Source organism: Myotis daubentonii, chromosome 10 (genome assembly GCF_963259705.1).
Source record: "Myotis daubentonii chromosome 10, mMyoDau2.1, whole genome shotgun sequence".
Lineage (NCBI taxonomy): Eukaryota > Metazoa > Chordata > Mammalia > Chiroptera > Vespertilionidae > Myotis > Myotis daubentonii.
The window spans coordinates 41,038,426-41,064,984 of NC_081849.1; the positions used below are offsets into that span (position 1 = coordinate 41,038,426).

Below are 26,559 nucleotides of genomic sequence, written 5' to 3' on the forward strand. Positions count from 1 at the left end.
GTCTATTATTAGATAGGATGTTGTGACAGAAAAAAGACAAAGACCAAAAGTGGGATATAAAATAAAATCAACTAAAGAGGAAAGCCCCATGCATAAAATCCTAGAATTAAAGTTCTTTTTTTTTTTAATATATTTTATTGATTTTTTACAGAGAGGAAGGGAGAGAGATAGAGAGTTAGAAACATCGATGAGAGAGAAACATCGATCAGCTGCCTCCTGCACACCTCCTACTGGGGATATGCCCGCAACCCAGGTACATGCCCTTGGCCGGAATCGAACCTGGGACCTTTCAGTACGCAGGCCGATGCTCTATCCACTGAGCCAAACCGGTTTCGGCGAATTAAAGTTCTTGATTGTAGCAGTTAATCAATCAGTGGATCATGGATGATTTGGGAAAAATATCACATTAATACAACAATGAGGAGAGGCACTAACACCATTATAGAGCAGGGATCCTGGCAGTGAAGCTGAAGTTTACAAACTTTACTGAGCCATTATTTGGGGGGGGGGGGTGGAAAAGGGTGAATTTTGCACCAAGGGATAGATTTTCTCAGATAATTTTAAAATCCTTTCTAACTTGAGATTCAGTTTGGTTTTGAATTATGATTTTACTGTGGATGCATACATTATTCAAAAGGATATGCTAGAAAACGTGTGTGTGTGTAAAGAAAATACAAATTCATTTTAGGATCATCTATCATTGTAAAGATTTTCATGACTAATTCATTTAGTGCTATGAATAAATTAGAGAATACCTCATCTGTAATTCAGAATAATGCTTTATATTCTTAACATACTTAACTTATGAAATGCAGAGCTTTTTCTTCTTAGAATAGTATCATCCCTTCTTATTCCTTTTTCATCATCATAAAAATAATTTTTAAAACTGTATTTCCACAATTTCAACATATTATATAGGTTAACCAATAACCTGGGTATTATTTCGTCATTGAAAACCTATGCCAAGTTCAGGTTTTCAATGACAAAATAATATCCAGGCCAATAATAAAACCTCAACATGCCACCCCATGTTCTCCTACATCACTGCTTCATCATGATTATTTCCAGGACTATTTCAGTACACTGGGTAAGGACAATTCTCTATAGCATTTCTGCACATCTACTGACAGCTTTTGTTCCACACTATCTTTTCAAACAGCCTTGGAAGATAAAGATAGAACCTCCTTTCAGGGCAAATGAAAGAGTTGTTTCAGGACCAGGATAATAACAATAATGAATCCCTCTGGGCAGAAGTTGGGACAAGTTTGCTAGCGGTCCCTTTAGAAGACGGAGAGTTTCTAAGCTTGAGGCTGGTTAATTGGGTGTAACACATAGTCACTGTCTGTGCGGCATCTACCTAGGCTGCTCTGCTTCACGCCCGTGGAACCTGAGGGAGAAACGAAAAGCTCACGCTGCATGCTGTGCCGGGGGTAATAAAGTCCTTTGCCTCTGACCCAGGAGTCTCATGTCTTCTGCCAGTATCTGTGAAATGATGACAGGCTAACATGTCTTGAAAGAGAGATAAAATCGCAGACGCTTAGTTCTTGACCGAGAAGAGAAAGATACTACATAACATGATGGTGAAGAATTAAATGGCTTTTTTAGGATTGTCAGAATATGTTGTTTCTAGCAGCAAACCCAAGAATGACAAGTGTACAAAATCATTATTTCAGGTTTTGTTGGGAAACACATGAAATTCGTGCAAGGGCCTTGTCCCACCCCACCCCCCTCGCCCCCCAGGTTTTGTCCTGAAGGACATCAGGTCTAATTAGCATACTACACTTTTGTTATTATAGATAAGTTACAAAGGGCAAGACAGTGACTTCTTTCTGTATCCCTGCCGATGCCCATATGGCACAATGTCTTAAATGCAGCCATTGCTTATACAACGTCTATTGATTCACTTGTATTAACCACATACCTTTATCACATTCTTTGAAATTTACTAAAGGAGATTATAGTCAAGTTTGAAAAATAAGATTCAGCGACATGAAAACATTGTATTTAGTGTCAAATAAATGAGAAAATTAATTTGCAGTTTAATGAGGAAGGAAATTTGTAAGATTGTACCCATAATCCAGGCTTTGAAAGAGAGGTAGGATTTCTGAGGGCAGAGAAAAGGATCTTAACCAGATAACTCTGGGTAGATGAAAGCTAGGGAGAGGTAGAGATTATATTATGAACACTCAACACTGTAAAGTCCAACACATTGGAACTCTCCAAAAGAATAATGTAATTATAGATTTACTCAAGTTGTATTTTGTTGTTGTTGTATTGGTTTGGTTTATTTAAAACAAAATCTCACAGACTAGGGATTGCATTCAGATGTTCATTCAGGTGAGAAAAATGACCGAGAAAGACCTCACTGGAAATAGAGAGTTATTTTAAAGCCATCATGTACAAATGTTAGGAAGGGAAGATAGTAAAATAATTTTCTTCATTTGTTTTGGCAGACAGAATGTCTTTTGGTTCTGCTCCAGAGTTTAGCATCAACAAAACCCATAAAATTAACCTATTTGTTCTGCACAAGACATTTTTAAAGGCAATTAAACAACAGGGTATAATGATATTTCCACATTCTCTGCATCAAAAAAGGTACAATAAGCAAAAGGTTAAATATACATCATTTCATCACAATAGCCCAATATAATTTAATTGTTTCCATGCACATTAAGAGTCCACTTACTATTCTTGCATATCTCAAAGAAGAAAAATAAAATAAAAATTAAATTACAAAGTAATCTTTCCTGGACTCCCTATTGAGTCTCATAATTATATCAGGATTCAGGATTTAACAATTTATTGTTACAAGTAGTTTTGACATGCAAGATTTTGTAGAGCAAGAACAAATGAACAAAAAAGAAATAATTTCATTACCTAAAGCAGTGGTTCTCAACCTTCTGGCCCTTTAAATACAGTTCCTCATGTTGTGACCCAACTATAAAATTATTTTCGTTGCTACTTCATAACTGTAATGTTGCTACTGTTATGAATCGTAATGTAAATATCTGATATGCAGGATGGTCTTAGGCAACCCCTGTGAAAGGGTCGTTCGACCGCCAAAGGAGTCGCAACCCACAGGTTGAGAACTGTTGTCCTAAAGAAAGATGATCTCCTTTGATATTAAAAAATAAATTTATTTAGTTAATATGTCTCTTTTTATGAAATATATTTAATTGACTCAGATGCTATTATAATTATACTTAATATTCTCTTCCTAATTCTATTATTCTAATAAAATATGTTTAAATTTTAGTTTTTCTTTCTATACTTTACATATGTGTATAGTACCAGTGTCCATCAATGTATTTATTATGTCCTATAAATACCATTAAAATCCAGAGAATATATTTTAATAATATAACACATTAAGAGTCATAATAAATGGTAGCAATCAATGGTTTATAAATGGTAGTCTTTAATCTGACCAGTATTACCCTTCTTAGTGTTTATCCTTTTATACTTAATTATAGTGACTGTCATTATTCAAGTACTTTATATGACAGGATTGTAATATTTTGGATTATAGACACAATTTGTACTTGAAATGTTTATACTCCAAAGCATTTGAATTAAAACAATATTAAAACTACACAAATATTATTGGTCTGATGCATGTCCTTGTTAATGGATGATATTTACTAAATTGCCCTCAATATGTGAAATACCATCTTCCATTTATATATAAATTATAGTTTAACTAGAGGCCGGTGCATGAAATTCGTACAATTGGGGGGGGGGGGGTCCCTCAGCCCAGCCTGCACTCTCTTGCAGTCTGAGAGCCCTCAGGTGATGTCCTACTGACAGGTTAGGCCCGTGGGGAGTGGGCCTAAGCTGTCAGGTGGACATCCTTAGTGCTGCCATAGAGGCGGGAGAGGCTCCTATCACTGCACTTGCCAGCTGTGAGCCTGGCTCAGGGCTTCTGGCTGAGCAGCTCTCCCCCTGTGGGAGCTCACTGACTGTCAGGGGGCAGGTTCTGTGTTGAGCATCTGCCCCCTGGTGGTCAGTGTATGTCATAGTAACTGGTTGTTCCACCATTTGGTCGATTTGCATATTAGCCATTTATTATATAGGATATCTTTCTGTACTCAATTAAAAATTAAATTCTAAAATATATTTTTTTGCCTTTGGTGGAATCAAGTGAATAAATAAGAAAGTATAAATATTATTACAAACAAGTGTTTAACAGAGCTATACCTACAGGTATCCAAATTAACTAGTGTAATTTTAGCTTAAAATAATAGTGGAGAGAATTATTTTAGAAAAACAAAATTTGAAATTTACAAACAAAAAGTCTGGGGGAAAGTTTATTTAAAAAATTTATTACTAAATATGAACTATTCTATAAAGTCCCATAAAATATAGCTTAAATAAACAAACATCCACTTTTTCTTTCTTTGTGAAATAAAGAAAATATTATACTCCAAACTAGTTAATAATTGTGATTTGTTTTTTTACAAAGTTTTCATAATTCTCAAATGTGCACAGATTGCAAGGAGCTATACGGACAAAACACAGACAAGCTAATTTCTCATCTGTGGCTGCAGATAGAATGTCCTGGGCTCTCAACCTTTGTCATAAGAAAACAAAGGAGCTCCAGTTCCTCTCCTACTGGTCAGTGATTTTGTCCACCACTATCACCAACATCTAACTGTCCCACTAGTTCGTTAACCATTACTGAAGTGTGGTCATGCAAAGCTAATAAGAACTGATAGGAAAGAAACACCTTATAACAAAAGGCAGAACTAACGGTACACTCAAGACCAATCTGGGAGACATGAAGTTCACACCAAAGCAGTAGCCTGGTTCTCAATAATGTGACAGTGGAAAGAGCATAAGCTGCTAAGACAGATGGATGTGGCTTTAAATTCTAACTGCTACCTGGCTTCATGGCTTTGTACTCTTCTTCCTTCCATGTATCCGCTATGCTGTTGCTAAAACAATCACACTAAAGTCCACTTCTAAATGTGGTATGGGCATATTCAGACTCTCCCACTGGTTCCTGTATTGCCTAGAACAGTGGTTCTCAACCTTCTGGCCTTTTAAATACAGTTCCTCATGTTGTGACCCAACCATAAAATTATTTCCATTGCTACTTCATAACTGTAATGTTGATACTGTTATGAATCGTAATGTAAATATCTGATATGCAGGATGGTCTTAGGCGACCCCTGTGAAAGGGTCGTTCGACCGCCAAATGAGTCGCGACCCACAGGTTGAGAACCGCTGGCCTAGAAGATCATTTTCAATAGCACAGGGGTCACTATTCTTCAGGATCTGGTCACAACCACATTACTATCCTTAACTCTGTACCCTGTCCCCAACCACATGCCCTCACTTCACCTATCTACTTCCGCCAAGGTGAAGAGTCATCATTTCAAACTGCTCAAAATGTCTGTCCTTCTTCCCCTTTGCTCAGTCTATTCTCACCACCAATCTGTCTGAACCAAAATTCCAACTATCATTCAAAATCAACTTAAATTATATATCCTCCAGGAAAACCCCAACCTCCAGCTTTTGTATACTTTCCTAGCATTTTATTTGGACCATACATGAGTTACATGCTATCTATGAAATATATATATATGGCATATGTATACATATCTTCTCCATTACATTATAAATAATTTCTAGCTTATTTTATAGTCTTGAAGCTTAAGCTTCAGGAGTCCTTAGTGGCACCTAATCTTTCATGGTTCTGGGAGGGGCTTTAGCAATTATGAAATTTGTAAGTTTGAATTAATTATATTTCCTGAAGAGGTCCGCCAAATCATACACACTTCAGGCCCCACAAAAATGAGGATTCACCCTTGAGTACAAGGAAGTTATTCGAGTTAATAATCTGTGGCTACATTCTTGCTGGATGGCACCCTGAGGCTTCAATGGCCACACACTATTTTATTTAGCTCCCTAAGATGCAGTTCGTAAAACCTCATCACTCTTCAGGTCTCTTACCCTTACAGAGTTTTTACAGGTCATTTCCTCCATAAAAGCCAATCTTTCCAGCATTAAAGGCCTGAAGGTACAATTAGGCCAAAACAATAAAGGAGAATAAGTAGGCGATTCAATTTCCTCCACTCTAACGGGCAATCACATGCTATCTCTTGGTTTTTGTTCCACATAGGAAGAAACAGCTCAGGAAAATTGTTAAGAGATTGTGTGTACACACAGTCATCTTAAAAGCGTGTTATTCATGTGGATTCCCACTCTATGAGTTAGCTAATCCTGACCCAAGGACAACTACTTCCATAATGCAGATTCTTAATCTCTGGGTGTCAGATCCCTGGTGTATATCTTCTGGATGTGTACAACACACACACACACACACACACACACACACACACACACACACACACCAGTTCCTCAAATAATACCATTTCATTATAATGTTGAGGAGATGCCACAGAACTCAACTTTTGTGTCCAACAATTAAACTGATTTCATTATATGTCTTTCTCCACAGTTCCAAGAACCAACCGAAGGCATTAAGTGAGGATGGTGTGTGCGTGTGTGTGTGTGTTTTATGTGGAGAGAGAAAGAGGAAAGAGAGAAATCAATAATATTTTTTCAGAGCTACAGAGAAAATAAAATTAAAGATGAAGAAAAAAAGAGATTTGGAGATGAACACAATATGTGATTTTATTTCATTCTGATACTACTAAAACAAAAGTAAGAAGTCATAATTCAAAAAGGACAAACAGAACTTAAGTAGAGTTGCCAAAGAAATATCAGCAACAATTTGGAAGTTCTATAATATATAGATGAGTGCTGACTGGCTTTGCACACTAGAAAAGCTAAATACCTGTCCTGGCTGGTGTGGCTCAGTGGTTGAGCATCTACCTATGAACTAGGAGGTCATGGTTCCATTCCCAGTCAGGGCACATGCCTGGGTTGTGGGCTTGATCCCCAGTGTGGGGCGTGCAGGAGGCAGCCGATCAATGATTCTCTCATCATTGATGTTTCTATCTCTCTAACCCTCTTAACCTCTCTATCCTCCCTGAAATCAATAAAAATATATTTAAAAAAAAAAAAACACCAAAAATTTAGAACTGATGGGAATTGATGTGTTTTATTATATTGAGAGGCATATAAAAACTCTGGTACAGAGTTTGGGGAAAATTAAAAATATAAGCAAATGAAAAATAGAGGATAATATTTAATCCCAGGAAATAAGAAAATTGCAAAAAAAGAAAAAAGTGTGATCTATTTTCCTAATTATAATAATGTAAATAATTATTACTTAATTAAAACTTGTGGAATAGCTATTTTGCAATGGGGAACTGATGGTTGAGAGGTTGCTGGTGAAGTGGTGTACAATAACAGAGCCCAGCTCAAGGTACTGCAAGAGAAGAAAATTCACCTTCCTTAAGTTGACTTCTAGTAAATCAACAGGTAGCATCTAAAATCAATGATACAAAAAAAAAAAAAAACCCACAAAAAAACAGTACAAAAATTTTATTTAGAAATATGGGAGTAGGTACCAGAAGAAACAAAAAAATAATTTTAAGTGATTTCTTCTTGGGTTTAGGAACTGGAAGGGATGAATGAATGCTGCTTTTAATCATAAATTTTTAATAAAAATGACCTTCAAATATAAACATCAATCATTTTGACACACAATAATAAATAAGTGAATTATAAAGAAACTAGAGGCCCAGTGCATGAATTCGTGCATGGGTGGGGTCCAGCCAGCCCGGCCCCAATCACAGTGGATTAGGGCTGGGCCTGTAGGGAAGAGGAGTCAGTGAGAGGTTGGCCGGCTGGCCTGCCCTGATCAAGGCCCGATTAGGGCCGAGCCAACTTGGGGGAAGGGCTGAGGGCCATTGGCCAATGGGCCCCAGCCTTGAATGTGGTGGTGGGGGCCCATCAGGGGCAGGGCTGGCCAGGGAGAGGGGCTGCAAGTGGTTGGCTGGTCAACCCTGCCATTATTGGGGTGGGGCTGGGCAGGAGGAGGAGCTGCAGGAGGTTGACTGGCTGGCCCCGCCCCATATTGGGGTAGGGGGAGTGATCAGGGGCGGGGCTGGCAGGGGGGAGAGGCTGTGGGCGATTCAGGGTGGGGCGGGCCGATCAGGGGCTGGGCTGGCTGGGGGGACAGGCCACGGGAGGTTGGCCAGCTGGCCCCACCCCTGATCGGGTGGGTTCGCTGGCCTCAGTGGGCATCATAGCAACCGGTCCTTCAGGTCATTCCGGTGTTATGGTCGCTGGCTATATATATATATATATAGATGCTTATATTTATGCCAAAAAATACTATCATCTAAATATTTCTACACGTTTTATGTAAGTTTGATATGGGCCTGGAAAAAAAAACCCACTTAGCTCAATTTAACTTTGCATAAGTACAGACTTTAAGAGCTATTTTTCTTATCATAGCTAATAGTTTCTCAAAAAATGTTGGACACTTGCCTATTGTAATATTATTTTTAAATCTACCTGGTTTAAAGACCATCCACCTTTATTACTGATAGTACCAACAGAAGTACATGAGTTAGCTATATCCATATTTCTTAAGGCTGGGGTTTGGGGAGTGATAGAGCTTACAGGGACTGCTGATAAATCAGCATGTTCCAAACCCAAGTTTCAGGACAATGGATACGGTGACAAGGAGCATCGTGCAAGAGGGATGTCAAATGCACCAATCTGAGGTCATCTGGGAGTACAGAGATCAGTGTTAAAAAGTGTAATGTTGTATATCCTCAATTCATAAACTTTTCTCAAGGTGATTTCATTTTAATGAATACTTCATTTTTTCAAAAGAAGTATCACTTAGGTACTGAAAAAAAGAATCCTAGTAACACTCACGCAAGATAAGATCTCCCTCACCTCTTTACTTTCCCTCCTGAAATACAGTCTGATATTTCCATACCTCTCTATAGCCATTGCTGATTTGCTCCAAGCTGAGGGAATACACAAGATTCTTGCCTCCCACAAAGAGTCTCTCTTGATATTCATCCAGCAGCATTGTATGGAGATCAAGAAATCCAAAAGGACTATGAAAGATTGATGTTCTGTTTAATTCCAAGAGCTCTGAAATGCAAAAGGAAATGAATGCTAAACACAAGAGAAAACAAAAATACCTTTATAATACTTTTCTCATGGCTCCATTTTTTATACCTATTGGAACTGTGTAGCTTACATTCATTTTATCAGAAATATAAAGGTTGTAAAAAGTATTACTCAAAAAGATTAAAAATACACCGTGCATTAACAATTATATATTGTATATTTGAAAGTTCCTAAGAGAAAAGTTCGTAAAAGCTTTCAAAAGAAAAAAATTCTAACGATGTGACTTGTTGGAGGCTAAACTTCTTGTGGTAGGTAGTCATTTAGTAACATATACACATATCAAATCAATATGCGGTACACTTTAAACAACAATGTTATATCACAACTATATCTCCAAACTGGAAAAAGTTAAAAAATATTTGTGCATTATGTAAAAAATGGAGTGCAACTAGGAATATATTTTAATGTGCAGGAGTTAAAATCTTTTATAAGTTTATGAATCTCAAAACTTCAATTCAGCTTAAGGTATTTACCCTATGTTTTTAAATACAGAAAGAATTACTCTTCACAGTCTTTAAAATGCTGTGTGAAAAACTCCATTAATGACTTTTATATTTACTTCTTTTTGTGCAACAAACATCCCAAATCTACAATAAATATTCCCCTTTAATTCCAGATAAACACCAACTCAGAAATTGGTTTTGAAAGTCATGTCCAAAGTCAAATTGTTCAAGTCCGGAAAAGATCAGGTTTGTTAATACAATGAGGTAACCCATGGTAGCATTCAGTATAGGGGGAATGAGTGATAAACCCGGTGGGGATCTACTTTCTACCACTGTGTTTTGGCTACTGTTATGCATTCTTCCCAACATCAGAAATTACAAATTGTTTGTGTTAACTAACATACATGTAATTTAGGAAGTCAGAATCAGGGAAACACGTTATGTGTATACATTTGTTTGCTTGTTGAAGGTATTTAATTGCATGTAGCAGTTCAGTACTTATGATTGGTAAACGATATATGAGAGTCTTTGATGATGAGAGAGGATATCATCCCCAATACTGATACCATTGTAATTAGTCAGTTATTAATAATAGGAAAGGAGTGAAAGGAAGGTGACACATTGTAAACATGGTCACGTAGGCAGCTTCACTAGGAAGCTTCAATTTCATACTCGCAGGGAACCACTGGCCCATTCCCTACAGGTCCCTGAGGGAAGGGGTCCAACAAAGGGGAGATAGATGCATGCTCAGTGAAGTGGGCGTGACTAGGGAAGGTGCCTGTCAGTCAAACCTGGGGACAAAGATCATTGGTCAGAACGGGTAGGGCTACTGCAGGACCACAAAAATTTGGAAATACATAATCCCCTAAAGAAAAAAAGTGCTCTCTATCTCTATATCTCTATCTCTATCTCTATCTCTATCTCTATCTCTATCTCTATCTCTATCTCTATCTCTATCTTTATCTCTATCTCTCAGCTCTTCTCCCATGCTTTCTCTATAGCCATGTGGCCCTGTGGACCCCACATGCAATGGACTGCTGGGTTGCAACTAGGAACACAAACCAAGCTAGGCTGATGCTGGGCTGGACTGCTCCAACATGTAATGGAAGCTCCTAACATTGGCTTTGATTTTAGTCCGGCTAAAGGCAAAATGGGACTTCTTCCTTGGTGAGGCTGAGGGAAATGCAACCTCGGAAAAGGGACTTAATTATACGAAAATAAAAATCACTCATTCTCCCATGCAAGTCTCAGAAAATTCTTTTTCTTGGGATATCGAAAGAAGCCCACTCCCACAAGCAACAGGTGGGGACAAGGACCTCTTCCCTCCAATAGTAATACCAGACCTTGCAAGCTAGAGAATTCCTGAAGAGGGCTCCCTGGGAAATATTGACAAAATTAGAAAATGACTTCATTTTCTAAAGGTCAATGCCTTTGATAGAATGCATCTGATAGAATGTGGAATATAGGTGACCAGAACATTTCATCCATAGAACAATATGAAATATGACAAATCTACAGGATTCTGCACAATCTTATACTGTTTCTGAGAAAAGAGAGATGAAGTATCTTCTTTTCTCATCTATTACGGATGTATTCACTGTTTATATCTCTACTACATGGATACCCCAAATTCTGTGGAGTGGGGCTAACTTTTAATCTTTAGTTTAAAATAAGCAATACTGCTAAAATTAAATTATTCCTTATAAAAGTAAAACTTGTGGTACTGAGTCATTTGACTATCTAATAAAGAAACTTAGAAGTTCTGAGGAAGAGATGGAGAGAATAATTAGGTGCTTTATTTGGGGAGAAATAAAATAGAAATTTGAGAGATTTAGTTGTTCTTGAATCCTGAAAGACAAATTTGTCAAAATAGAATCATACTTTTTTCCTTCCTTACTAGACATTCAAAAATTGCAGAACATGTGCATTTTAGGAATCAATCCCATAATAAAAAAGCTATCCACTGCCTTTACATATACTCATAGTTTTATAACAGGACTGATAAGTGGATTCTTTTCTAAAAAAATGTTTTCCCAGTTATTCTAATAGGTTGCTAAAATTCCCCAAGTTTTATGCAGTAAAATCATTATCGGCAAGGATGCAATTGATCAAAAAATGGTTACGTATTATTTAACGTTAACAGGTTTCTAAACTCTAGAGTTACCAAATATACTAAGGTTCAAAGCTTAGGGAATAAGTTTGCTGGAAAATAGAGAAAGTCATGAATGGAATCAAATATGAGGATTCTACCCTAAAATGTTGCTACAGTGGATTAGTTCATCCCTAAATTAAAAAGCATGAATTGAAATGTAGAGGAAGCCCAATCAGTAAAGGAGGCACCCCATGAATGAATTCCATTTAGGGATGACCTTGCTTGTTTCCTAGTGATGTCATTAGGCCCTCAGTACCCTTGTATGCACAGAGAGACAAATGAGAGAGGAAGAGAGAGAGAGAGAGAGAGAGAGAGAGAGAGAGAGAGAGAGAGAAAGGTCAATTTCCACTTGATTTTATGACTTGCCAATTTCTGTTGTACTTGCTATAATTCTTATAATCTAAAGGTGGCAGTTCCTATTTCTTTTGTTAGAGCCCTGGTCAGTGTGGGTCAGTTGGTTGAATGTCGTCCCATGCACCAAGAGGTGGTTGTTGGTTCCAATCCCAGTCAGGGCACATGCCTGGGTTGTGGGCTCAATCCAGGAGGCTGTCGATCAATACTTCTAACAATGACTCTGTAACCTATTATATATAAAACTCTCTTCAGGAGCAACTAGGGAAAGTCTATTAGGGGGCTATGTATCTAAAATCAAATGCATTTTGTAGAGCCTCATAACTCCCATTTGACCCAGTGATCCCACTTCTAGGAATATATCCCAAGAAACTAGAAACACCAATCAGAAAGGATATATACACCCCTATGTTCATAGCGACACAATTTATCATAGTTAAGATTTGGAAACAGGCTAGGTGCCCATCAGCAGATGAATGGATTAAAAACTGTGATACATCTACACAATGGAATACTACACTACGGTAAAAAAAAAAAAAAAAAAAAGGAAGGCATTCTTACCATTTGCAACAGCATGGATGGAATTGGAGAGCATTATGCTAAGTGAAATAAGCCAATCAGAGAAAGATAAATATCACATCTTCTCACTCATTTGTGGAATATAATGAACAACATAAACTGATGAACAAAAACAGATCCAGAGACAGAGAGGCACCGATCAGACCGTCAAACCTTAGAGGGAAGGTAGGGGAAGGTGGGAGCAGGGGGAGAGATCAACCAAAGGACTTGTATGCATGCATATAAGCATAACCAATAGACACAGACACCAGGAGGGTGAGGGCATGAGTGGGGGGGGGGTAGGGGGGGATAGGGGGATAAGGACACATATGTAATACCTTAATCAATAAAGAAAAAAAATAACAAGATAAAATGGAAGGTTTTCCCAATATTCAATAGTTGGGCTTGTTATAGTTCAAAATAATTCAACAGCAATAACATCAACAGAAAAATTCAGTTTTATATCAATTTTAATTGTTATTAACTTTAATTCCTATTTTATAAATTGTCTCAAATAACTACAGAATTTTTCATGTTGCTTTCATTTATCAATTCGTGACACTTTCATTCATCTTGCGTTTGAGAAAATTAAAATATTTTTTGTTTCTTGGTGTATACTAAAGCCAAAGGAAGCTCGAGCAGAAAGCTTTTCTCCTCAATTTTTTTTCTCCTTTTAGTTTTAGAGCTAGCACTTTCAGTAATATTATTAGTGATCTTAGTTCCCAATTATAGTCCGCGGACTCGGCATATTTACTAAGCGATGGCTAACTTCTTTATCCCTTCAGACTGCTTCAAGCTGCTTACATGAAAGAATCAGCAAACATACAGGAAGAGGGGGACAACAGACACTCTAATCTCAGGTAATCTCCAGAAAACACAGTGCAAACAATGGACAGGGCTGACTCGGTTAAAAGGAGGGAGCTCATCTTGAGTTCTTCTTCCTCTAAAAATAACATAAATTACTTGGGGGAGGCAGTGGACAAAGAAACAAGACGAAACTGAGCTACACCAACTCAGAGTTCATCCGGAAATTTTCTCAAGAGGGAACTAATTATTATTGCTAAGCTGCATGCTAATTATCAGCTGTCAATGAAGACATACAGAGGATTTAGTCATTTCCTCTCCTGGCCTTTCTTCTTAACCTGCAAGGGAAATAGTTCTAAAACTCATTGACAGCAATATATTACAGAGACAGTTCTCCTCACTTTGTCAAAACATATTTAAATTCCACACCTCCGTGTGTAAATGGGGTGGAGAGAGTGCACATTTTTTTCGGTTCTCAAACAAAAACAGATCTTCAAGGGAGGGATGTTTCCTTCTTGAATGTACACTTCTTCCGCTGTCACCTGCAAACTAGTGATTTCCTGAGACCCATTATTTTTTAATAAATCCTTTTATTCAATGCATATCTTAAAGGGAAGCATTAATAACAATGGAATATGGAAATAACCATTAGAAATTTTCTTCAATTTCTTGATGGTTCAAAAGGAAAGGGCTTCTTGCAACATGCTTCACTGATTTTGACAGACCTGATCAATGATCACTAATGGCTTGTAATAGTGTTGAAACAGAGTAGTAAAGAAATAAGCAATTGACTTTTTTAAGTGCAAATAGGGAATAGTTCAATGATTTGCTGATTTGTCTTTCTAGCAATGGTCTGTGGCTGGTCTTTCATGAATTCTCTGAACTTTTAGATTCTATCTTTCTTACAAGTCAAAGGTCTACAATAGGCATTGGCATTGTGCTGCTCCAAGTTTTCATCATAAACTTCTTCAACAAAAGCAGAAAGACTTGGAATGTACATACGAACAGCCTACATATTAAATAGCCTTTTACTTCCTTGGTCAAGGAAAACAAAATAGTGTCAAAATTTTAAGATTACTCATTTCTGATATATATATATATATATATATATATATATATATATATATATATATATATATATATTAGCCAGTATTATACATGGTATTCTGGCTTACAGGTCTCTGAACTCCTCTATGAACACGAGGTCACCCTGGGCCACGGTTACACAGTATTATTGTCTATCCGTGTACTGTATGTGTTTATGTGCTTGTATTTAAATTATTGAACTAAAAATCATAGAATGTAAAATGTACTACCTAAACGTCAGTGATTTAACAATATTTTTGATTGCCTAATTGTTTAATTATAATTATATTCTAATTTCATTGGAGGACAAAGGAGCAAGTCCTATGTGAATAGCTTCCTAACCTGAATCTGCTTACCAGGGGTACCCTGAACTGGGACCACAATGGGTCATTCATTCAGTGTTCCTTTAGAGTCTTGTAAAGTGTGACATGTTATTCTAAATGCAATGGGAGGGCCTGCACAGGCTTTAAGAGCAATTCTATAACCAGATTTGTTTTTTAAATACCAGTTGGTTTTGAATTACGTAAAGGCCAAAGGGGGCAAAAGTTGAAAGGAGGTTTAAAGACTATTTTTAAAAACTCCTCATTGAGGATATGTTTTTGTTGATTTGAGAGAGAGAGAGGAAGGGAGGGAGGGAGAGAGGGAGAGAGAGAGAGAGAGAGAGAGAGAGAGAGAGAGAGAGAGAGAGAAAGAAACAGGGATGTGAGAGAGAAACATCAATCCGTTGCCTCCCCTACATGCCCCAAGTGGGATCAAACTGGCAACCTAGGCTTGTGCCCTGACTGGAAATCAAACCTGAAACCTTTTGTTGTATGGGACTATGCTCCAACCAGTCAGCCACCTGGCCAGGGCATTGCATAACTTAAAGGTATACAACATAATGATTTGATTGTATTGCAAATGATTACCACAAGAAGTTTAATTCACATCTATCATTTCATACAGTTTTTCTCTTGTGATGGGTAGCTTTAAGATTTACTTTCTTAGCAACTTTCAGATGTACAATAGAGTACTGTTAACTATAGTCATCATGATCTACACACATCCCCATGACTTATTTATTTTGTAACTGGAAGTTTTACTTTTTTAATTTCTTATTTTAAATTTGTTTTTATTGTTGACACTGCTATAGATGTCCACCATTTCCCTCCCTCTATGCCCACCTTCTCGCAGCCCACCCCATCTACTGGCCTTCACCACACTTGTCTGTGACCATGGGCTAAGCAAAATGTTCTTTGGCTAATCTCTTCCCCTTTTATCCACACCTTCCCCTCCCACACCTTCCCCTCGAATATTCCTGAGCCTGTTCCATGTCTCCGTGCCTCTGGTTCTATTCTGTCAGTTTATTTTGTTCATTAGATTCTACATGTAAGTGAGATTGTGTGGTATTTGTCTTTCTCTGACTGCCTTTGTACTTAAAAAAAAAAAAAATTCTCACCTAAGGATATTTTTTTCCATTAATTTTATAGAGAGCGTCCAGGGGAGGGAGGAAGTGGATATATAGAGAGAAACATTGATGCCTCCCACACACGCCCGAACCAGGGCCAGGATCAAGCCTGCAACTGAGAGGTATATGCCCTTGACTAGGAATCGAACCCATGATGCTCTAACATTGAGCAAAACCAGCCAGGGCATATAATGGAAGCTCTAAACTTTTTGAACATATTCACCCACTCCCCCACATCTAAATTTTTATGTTTTTGTTGAAATTCTGTATCTTTTTCAAACTACTTTATCATTGTTCTATAACACATTATATTTTCTTTAATAAATAATGTTACATAACAAAAAACAAGCAAATCAACTAAAATTGGAATTGCATTTTACTTTACCATATACTGATTCAAATAATACTAGTATTTGATATTTTAAATTGTTCAAAATAATATGACTCAATTTTTATATACTATATTGACCCCTCAAATCTATACTTTTTAAACCAAGTGCATCCTTGACATCGCCTTAATAAAGAAACTTCTCCAATTTAGAAAATGAAAAATTAACTCTGGTTTTCTACCCCTGAACCAACTCTGTCAGTCTTCTACTCTTAGTAAATGGTTCTTTGGATTTTGGCAAAAATCTAGTATTTGTCCTGATTCTTTTTTTCCTGAAGTCCACACTATCTGTCCTCAACATCTTCACTACAACTACTCAATTGACCAGAAAAAGAGCCTCCTATTTTCTTGCTTCTGCTCTCTCCCAGTTCCTCTTTTACCCAATCGGTTTACCTCACAGTAGCCAGTGACTTCCTTTAAAAATAGAAATGGGATCATGATGTTCTTTAGATAAAAACCCTGGCTCAGAGCCTGTCACACTCTGCCCTTTGCCCACCTCACTCAGATGTTGCCCCACTTTCTCCCTTGCTCACGCAGCTCCAGGGCATGGGCTGTAGAGCTTTGCCTGCCTCCTCCTTTCCGTCTGCTGTGCCTCCGGACCTCCACAGGGATGGCTCCTCTTGTCCTTTGGATCTTTCCTCTGTGAAGTCTGCCCAGTCTAAGAAACTGGAACTGTCACCTAGGCACTCTCACTTTTATCCTCGCCGTTAATATCCTTTATTGCCTGACGCATACTTGGTTTTGTTTTCTGTTTGTTTCTATTTTTCTTTACTTCCATATTTTCTTCCTCCTCTGGCAGAAAACAGGTTCCATAAGAGGAGTGACTTTTTTCATCCTGGTCACTGATATTCCCAGAGGCTAGACCAGTGCTCGCCATTTGTTTATTAGGCACTCAGTAAGGACGTGTGCAAAGAATGAACTCTAAATCTCAACTACATGTGTGAAGATGGAGATAATAATAACTAATTAGTGGGTTGCTGTAAGAATCAAATGATTCATAGTACCAAATGGATGGCTAATATATGTATATGGATTCCTTCCTTCCTTCCTTCCTTCCTTCCTTCCTTCCTTCCTTCCTTCCTTCCTTCCTTCCTTCCTTCCTTCCTTCCTTTTTTCCTTCCTTCCGTTAATGTTGATAAATTATTGGCCAATGGTATTAAATAAAAATCCCCCCTGCAGACACTGGTCTTTCTTAATTATATTCTGTCAAGTGAACATAGTTTCTCTGTAGTCTTATTACATAGGCTTACAGTAAAATAGGAAATTTTGCAGGTACACGATTACTATGATCAGTGTCAACAGCTAGTCTATTTTAAGTTAAAACCTTGCTTTCCTAACATCAGTAGATTGGAATAATTTTCTATTCTGTCTTTCAATCCACATCCATATCAGCTTGCAAGCGAAAATTAGTCTTTATTTTCTTAGAGAATTTCTTTTGTTTCTTTATCATCTACTTATTTATGAGCTCAATAAAAAAATGCATTATACAAAAACTATCTCCCCTCTACCCTTGACATTTAAATTCGAAGTACCAGAATAGAAGGCAAAAATTCTTTCAACATGTGTGCTGTTACTATTAAACCTTAAATTTCTACGAGTTTTCCAGTATGTAACTTGGTTGTTGTTTTTATAAGAACAGAGACGTCAATTTCTAGACAGGTGCATGGCTTGACATGGTGTTAAAGCATCACAGCTCAGCAGCCTAGGCGTTTCCCTCTCTTGACCTCTAACAAAGATCTTTAGTCTCAACTCTATGAAAATAAAGCCGTCGCTTAACCCATATAATTTAATCCTACAAAACATTCTTTCTAAGAAAAAAAATGACTTCCAGATGTACCAGGAGTTTACATTCTGACACTCTGACATACTGAACATTTGCACCTTTAAAAATATGTCTTTTCCAGACTGACGTATTTCCATAAAAAATGACTCAGGTGTAATCTGGACACGTTCTCTATTAACATGACATTTTCCTCCTAGGTTCATTACTGACAGAATAATAACTGAATTTCAAATCCAGGCAGAATGAAGGTGACTTTATAATCTTTTGATAGTCCATTAATTAAATGGAAGTTGAATCTACTCATCACTATAATGACAAGGAAAATAATACCGATAATACTGTTGATAGGTGTATATCTGGATATAGTAGGAATGAGGCTGTGCGTTATTTGCCATCATTTGATCAGTTTGGAAATGTTAGACAACCAATAAAAGCTCATTTGCTCTTAAATTACATGCCTCAATTACTGTAGCTGCTGCCATGTGAACCGGATGCCACTTAATAGGTAATAGGCCCCCTGGGTGGGTGGGTTCGCTTCAGATGTGGCTAACTAAGGGAAGCATGAAGAGAGGAGGCAAGCCCATGCTATGTGTACAATTCACTGATGACTTTCTTTCACAAAAAGTCGCCTTGGTGACTAAGCTGCTAACAAATTCTTCTTCTGTTTTCCCTTTCCAGCAGTCCTCAAGAAGCACCGATTCACTTCCCAGAAAACCCTGTTGTTTACAACCTGTCACAAGGCAAACAGTACCCAAAAAGACCACCCATGTGTTCTCTGAAAACTATGAAGGGGGGAAAAATTCAGATGAACAGAAAGGCTCTTGGGTGGTAGGTACCACATAAAAAATATCCAATTGATGTCATTTAATTTGCCCTTCACATCATTCCAATATTGAATGCACAATGCTGCCCATTTTATAGAATAGGAAAAGCTCACGGAGAAAGTTAAAACCTTCCTAAGGTCACGTACCATTTGAATGTTGATATTTTTTGGATTTAGTACATTATTTTGCTCATTTTGTTATTTGGCCCATAAACAGAGACTTTGTATAAATATACAGTTTCTTTGTTGACTCAGGTTAGTCATAGGGTTTCCGTACGGTAAATCTCTTAGGAGTATGTTACAGGTGTCTCCCTGACTTCATGCATTTATCAAATAGCATTTACCCATAATAAATGGTCACAGACACCCGTGGAAGTAGGTGTTTCTCCAGTCTGTACCTCAGTCTTTTCTCATAATTTACCCCAGACATCCCCAAGGCTATCTCCTGGCAGCCGTGCTTATGTTGTATAACCTGATTACAACAAACAGAAAAGAATGGGACCCGAAGGATCAGACAATACAGAGAACAGAAGGCGAAGAAAAGGAAACAAAGAACCTCTATTAACGTCAAATACGTAAGAGGAGATAATGTTCTTAAAGATAAAAATTAATTTAAAACATGTACAGACACCTGTGGTTGTTCCCAATTTTTCTGCTGAATATACAATTTATAGGAGATTAAGTTTCCCATTTGTAGGATGAGAAGGAGGAGTAGGTGAGAGTGACTAGCGAGGTTTCCTCTAGCTTCACGAACTGTATCTCATCATGAACTATATCATCTCCAGTTGGGAAAACACAAATCAAAAATATCCAAAGGATACTTTCTAGAACTTTTAAATTTGTAAAATTTTGCAAACCAATGAGAACTGCAGAATTAATTCTGCAGTACAAAGAGATAAGAATTAATGCTGAAGATACAATTTTATATCCGTTGAGTTCTTATGTCAAAAAAGTATGTCATTGTGGGACAAAAAATAACCAATTTATTGTTATTGATCTTCTCTCCTGTACTTTTTGATAAGCTTCAAATATAATGAGGAAGCTATAAATTAAATGTATTCAAACTTCATACTGGTATAACGCATTCATTAAGAAAATGAGAAAATATTAATTAGGTCATGCTAACATTAGGAAAATGAAAAGATTTGTCAAAACCTTTATAAATTATAATGTAATCACCTAAGCCAAAACCTTAGTGCTCAGGAAACAAGTAACTTGGCAAATGAAAACACCTTTCCACATGCTGAGAACAAGAAAACAAATGATAAATTAAAAATAAAAAGCATGGAAAACTTGGAAGACATTTTTATGAGATAAATTAAAATGTTTTTTGTAGAACTCACTGGAGAACTCCAAAGTATAAAATTAGCTCTAGACAAGTAATTTATTAGGATAATAAGATAAAAGAATGAGTCTGGTTGGTATGGCTCAGTGGTTGAGTGTCAACCTATGAACCAGGATGTCATGGTTCGATTCCTAGTCAAAGCACATGCCCGAGTTACGGGCTTGATCCCCAGTGGAGGGTGTGCAGAAGGCAGCTGATCAATGATTCTCTCTTGTCATTAATGCTTCTATCTCTACTTCTTCCTTCCTCTCTGAAATCAATAAAAATGTATTAAAAACATAAAAGAATGACCCATAAATTCTGTCATGAAATTCAAGATCAGGTCCTCATTTTATATTTTAGGAAAGGACTGCCCATCATCTCCTTTGGGAATAAACGGAATTTCTTAAAATATTTCTCCCAGCTGGAGGCAAGAGTAAAATGCAGTAACACATAGGTGTCCTATCCCAGCCCCCAACTTTATCAGAACAGATGCTTGCACCCACATAACTGGCCATCCATCATCAAGTCAAATGTGATTTTACATGCACTTGGATCCCTCTGGCAGGGTCACTGCCCCTATCTGGGGAAAAAATTCCATATGAAATTGGGAACAGGAGGTCAATTTTCTTGTCCTGTCATGGCTAAGAAGAGATAGCCTCTGCCACTGGAAAGCAGCAAATGCATTAACCTCCCTGAGTGGCAGATGCCCTTCAGAGTGATGATGCAATTTCTTAGAATGCTTAAGGTTAGTGACTGCGTTAGTGACTGCAGGATTTATCACTTTAAAACAGCTCTCTCTCTCTCTCTCTCTCTCTCTCTCTCTCTCTCTCTCAAAGACAGAGACAAAACAAAGAATGTGGATGTGGGGAGGGTGATGGTAAGCAGAGGCAAACAGGAAGTATAAAATCTTTCACTTCAACATTTTCTCTCACTTTGCAACAGTGGAAAGAAAAAAATGGTAATTAAAATTGAGATAATGTCAAGAAATGATAATTTTTGTTACAGTTCATATTGACAAAAATAATAAAACTTAATAGACATGATATTGAGGTATTTAAAGCTATCAAGCCCCAGCCTGTTTTTGTAGAATTTATCAATTACAGCCCTCAGTGAAACTTCTGATTTTCTATATACACTATATAGACATTTATTGCTATATCTAAATTATTAAATGCTTACAAATAGTTAAAATGTTTATAATGAGACCATTCCAGAACATTAAAGAAATTAACTAAACGATTGACCGGCAACATAATTTTATTTGACAAAGGCAAGGTTTCGAACTGTGGCTGTTATTCCTAAAAACTCAATTGCAGCATTTAAAATTCTATAGTTACTTCATTCATGTTTTTAATATCCATTGATACTGCATAGAATGTATGACATCTTATAAGGTATTTTATGATAATAAATGATTTAGAGTAAATTAAAGTTTTGGAAGGCAACTAATTAGCACGCTTCCCTTAGTAAATAAAGCATTTTTAGAGGTAATTACCATGAGTAAAATAATAATGAGCCAATTTCTAATGTAAGTAACTATCCTACTTATCTGACCAAGGAGACACCATATTTGGAACCAAAAGAACAAAAAGAGATTCTTTTGATCAGGTAATAGTGAGGTCTCTGAATTTACTATGAACAGAAGCTTAATGTTGTCCAGGGGGGCTGATCTAATGAGCAAGACTACCGATGTGGTATAATTTGAAGAAGGGTAATATAGAGGGCCCTTAGAGTCCAATTATGTAATCCTCTCCTAGTCATGCCTGTCATTAAAGTTTTACAACTTTGATATTTCTGGCCTTCACGAAACCCTATTAAAATTTTGGAACCTCTGGGAGGGATTATACCTTAAACTTTTATCAACTAATAACTTAGCTTCTTATGAATAATTGAACCGGGTCCTGGGTAAATGTAACATTAGATAAACCTAGAGGAGGGGTGTTTTCATGTGGAAAGAAAGAATAACAGCACGTTAGGGGGTGTGTGGGGGTGGTAGGGGTGCAAAGTTGACATCAGTCCAACTTTCATAGTGCTGCCCTAACAGGCCAGGTTTCTAGGTCCTGGCACATATCTTTGCCTTGTTGCCAAAAGAGGGACTCTAGAGCCAACTAAATTGTTCACTTTTGGCCTCGTTTTCTGGAGGCAATCAGACACACTCCATGACATACCAGGGTGTGTCTGAATGGTGTCACAAAAGTCTAAATAATTGGGTCAAAAATTTACTTTGGCACCCATCAACCTGACAGAAAAACATGATTTTAATGGTAAATTTAGTGCTCAGTGTGGGGGGCTGACTTTTTGCTGGTATTGGTGTTTCTGTTTCTTTAAGAACAGTGATTCTCTACCTTGGTTGCACTTGGAAGCTCTAAGAAAAGGCTGATTCCTGGGTCCCTCACCAAGAGAGTATGGTGTAAGGTTTGACATTGGCATTAAAAAAAAAAAAATCTCCCCCAAGTAATTCTAATATGACACAAAACTGAGAACTTCTGCTGTGGAATAATTCTGCTGAAGTTCAGCTATTAGGTAAGCTATAAAAATTGAAAGCATATAATAATCATAGGTTTGTGAACTTGTGGGTTGGTTAAAAATAATTGCTAGGATATCAAACTCGCCAAAATGTTGCAGTCATTATCCAATCTTTAGTCAATAATGGGAGGAAAATGAAACTAATCACTGCTTGGCATTACAGATAAGATCCAGAAGGGCTGAAAAGAACATTCTTAATTGAATATTATAGCAACATATTCATAATGGAAGCAAATATGGCTGTGCCTACATGTATATATATATATATATATATATATATATATATATATATATATATATATATATATATATTCCATGCTGTGTTAGTTGGTATTGAATGGAATGTCCTTCACCTGCCCCATAAGACACCTCTCATGTGATGAATCTATTTTGTACAATGTTCAAGAAAATAATTTTATTTAAGATATCACATATTTTGTATAATGGTTAACTTTGAATATTTCAGCTGGAAGAAAGTTTATTTTTAAAAGATGGTGCTTCATCTCTCAGATTTATGACCATTAAAAGGGGGATAAACTCAAAAATAAATCTCTGTGTTGAGTGCTACGAGTTTGATTTTGAGCAGCTTTCAACACACAGATTTCTTAATAAACTATGTGTGTCTCCTGTCATTTGTAAGGTGTTTAAGGCATTGAGGCAAGAAATCTAGCTGGTCGAGGCAGTGGGCACACGGTGCTGTGTGCAGATGATGTTTTATTGCATTGTACACTTGAAACCTGTATGGTTTTTTGAATTTATCACCCCAATAAATTTAATTAAAAGAAGAAAAGAAATCTAGCTAGTTTAAAAGACTTCATGCCATGTCTAACTCATGCATTGAAAAAATGTGGTGGGAAATTGTATGAAGAGCCTGTCAGTTTTAGAGGTGAACACTTCCTTTGGGTCAGGCGTAAATATGTTTATTTTATAGGGTGAAATAAAGCAGGTCTTTTAGGACACCATGACAGAGATTTGTCAGTGTTCTAATGTCATATTCTCCACTGAAAGGAGTATCAAACAACATTCATGATTACTCGCAATGATTGCCATTTTCTATTCAGTAAATAAGCATTTTTTTAAAAGGTCTGAACACAGCTAGTCTCTGCCTACTAGCAACTGAATGCTTCTAAGGGGTAAGGGTCTAATGAGATCTCCATTTGTCTGTTGAGGTCAGGGTCAAGGTAAAGGTCCCTCTCGCTTCTCTAATAGCAACATTAAAACAGCAAGAAACTGCTGCATATTCTGGTTATTGCAATATATGGAATGTGTTTTGTGAGAACGGAGCAGCATATGATATCAGGGTTACCTCAGTACAAAAGAGAAAGGTCACAATTTGCTAATTTCATTTGTTTTATCCAACAGAAATGGAAAAGAAAATTGTAACTGACTGGAAGGTGAATGCTAGGCACTGTTTAGGCCCATAAAGTAAACTTGTCCAAAAATCTTCTAGTACTAACATCTTCACCCATTTGATTCCCATGATTAATTTAACTGAAGTGGACATCCAGGTTTCTGATTTCTTCCACCTTCCCCAATCCATCCCAGTCTGTATTTAATACAGACTTCCCATTCAAAAAAGAAGAGTCTTTAGACAGGGGCATATAATTAACAGATCTCCCAAGCTGGCAACCCCCAAAAACTGCATGCCTACTGTTCAATTACTCGAGGCTGAAACCTTTGATCTGAGTCTTCATTTATCGGCCTCCACAAACGAGCAACCCCTGGAAACACGGGCGGTGGGGCACATTCATTTTACTCTGAGTATAGACATTGGCTAAAACAAGACAAAAGAATGGGCCTTCCATTCCAAAAAGGTATTATATTTGGTTCTGGTACTCTATAACTTCTAAAGGAAGCAAAAAGGAAAAAATCAGATATGTATATTTTAGAGATAACTGTATTTAATATTAATTTGAGCTTAATAAGAAAGAATAAAGCTTGTCAAATGTCTGTAACAAATGATTTTGCAATTATAAAACTTAGTCTTATTAAATGGTATCTGAAATTATTAATTTATCATCTGAGGTTTGAATACCCAAGGAATATGCTGAAAAGGAATTGGAACCATAACAAAGGCAAAAAATATTGTGAATTGGGTAAATAAGGTATTTTAAATATCCTAATGAGCTATTTCTATACTTTGTGACCATATAACATAATGTGTGCCTTCCTTTTAATTGTGGTGTAGTACAGTAATAAAGATAATATGCATTAATACTATATATATGATTTTTAAAACTTTAATATGTAAAAACAAAAATGCTCTGGATTCAAAGCTTCATTACTAATGAAAGCTGTTTTTGCCTTTCTTAAGGACAAGCTAGAAGAGGAGCTAATTTATTCATACTTTTGAAATAGGAATAGCGAATTTATATTTTTAAAATATCAAAGGGAAGGTACATCAATTATAATAGGAAAGTCTCTATTTACGGAGTGTTTGTTTTAATGAACTGCCATTCATATTTGGTTGTTCTCATTCTTTGTTTTGGGAGTTAAGCCCCACGCTCATGCTCACTCCTTTCCAATTAGTAAGATGTGTCCTGCTTGGTGCTAGGTGCTTACTACACCATAGCTTTCTAGTTTTCAGACTTAATTAAAAAAGTGATAGTGAGTCTTGGCTCAAAATCAAGGCTGTGACCCCTGCAACCATCACATCTCCTTTAATCTCCCACAGCTCTGCTCCCTGACAAATTCCCTGGACAGCATAATTACCCCTTCCCATAACACTTCCAAATGCTCTGCTGGATTCCCAGGGGAGGCAGCACAGAGGTGCCATAAACATGTTAAGGAAGAAGCAAAAAAATTAATTGTTTTTTCTAAAAATAATTATTTAATACAACAATTGTCCAATGTTGATTGCACAGACACATTTTAAAACCTTATAAAGTTAACTGTATATTTTATAGTGAAGGTGAACTTGCCACAAAACGAGTCTATGAGATCCAATTTAGGTTCTTTTATCATTAAAAGCAAAACGATCACTGGGTCTTCTTTAAAAAAATACATCTTTTACATACAACTTCATATCATAAGAAAAATGAATTAGTTGGGTGACCTTAGCATGCACTTTTAGGAAACCAATAATTGCATTGTGTTTTCAGAACTTACAAAATTAGGTTTTCAAATATCATTACCCAATTATATTTGTTTGAAATAAATGCCATACTATTTTGATCCAGCGGTCAAAATCTCTTTCAGGTTTTTGGTACAAATGTACAAAGGATTCAAATTCAGGATTTAACAAGCTTCTAATAGATCTAGCTCTATAACTTGTTGTTAGAGACTTTGTTTTCTTAAAAGTGAAGAAAAGTAACAAAAATTTATTGTCCAATGTAACTGCATGCCACATTTCTTATTCTAAGGAAGAAAAATGATTAATTGGAGGTTAGGTAGATTTACATGGTCATTATTAACTAGACATTCTGTAACAAAGTGTGAGCAATTAAATGAAAATATGCTGCTTTCACATGCAATTGTAAAGATTTTTTAAAAGAATCAGGATGGTTAGGAAGAGGGACAGAGAAAATTTGAACCTTACCTTTGGTAATGATTTAATACCATATTTACTTAGATGCTTCACCTGCCTACAGCCATGCATTTTTTCCCTACAGGTACATACTCATGGTAAGTAAAACAATGAAGAAAAATTATTTTTCCCATATATTATTCCCTCCTTCCCTTGCCAGGACAAATAAGAGATTAAATTAAACTTAGTAACAGCATTCTTCAGATCGGACAGTGGCAAAACAATTAGTTTGCAAGGCTCCCCCCATCTAGTGCCTCCGCCTTCCTGCCTCATCTTCTT

General features: G+C 36.8%; 1 protein-coding gene across 2 annotated transcripts in view; it reads right to left on the bottom strand.

Moving 5' to 3' along the window:
• Positions 1-26,559, bottom strand: part of SEMA3E (semaphorin 3E) — a 228,956-nt gene that overhangs the window by 95,365 nt on the left and 107,032 nt on the right. For both annotated transcript variants that reach the window (XM_059712174.1, XM_059712173.1), the window contains exon 2: positions 8,867-9,027. In XM_059712174.1, the coding sequence (XP_059568157.1) occupies positions 8,867-9,027 (161 nt within the window). The remainder of the gene's footprint in view (positions 1-8,866; positions 9,028-26,559) is intronic.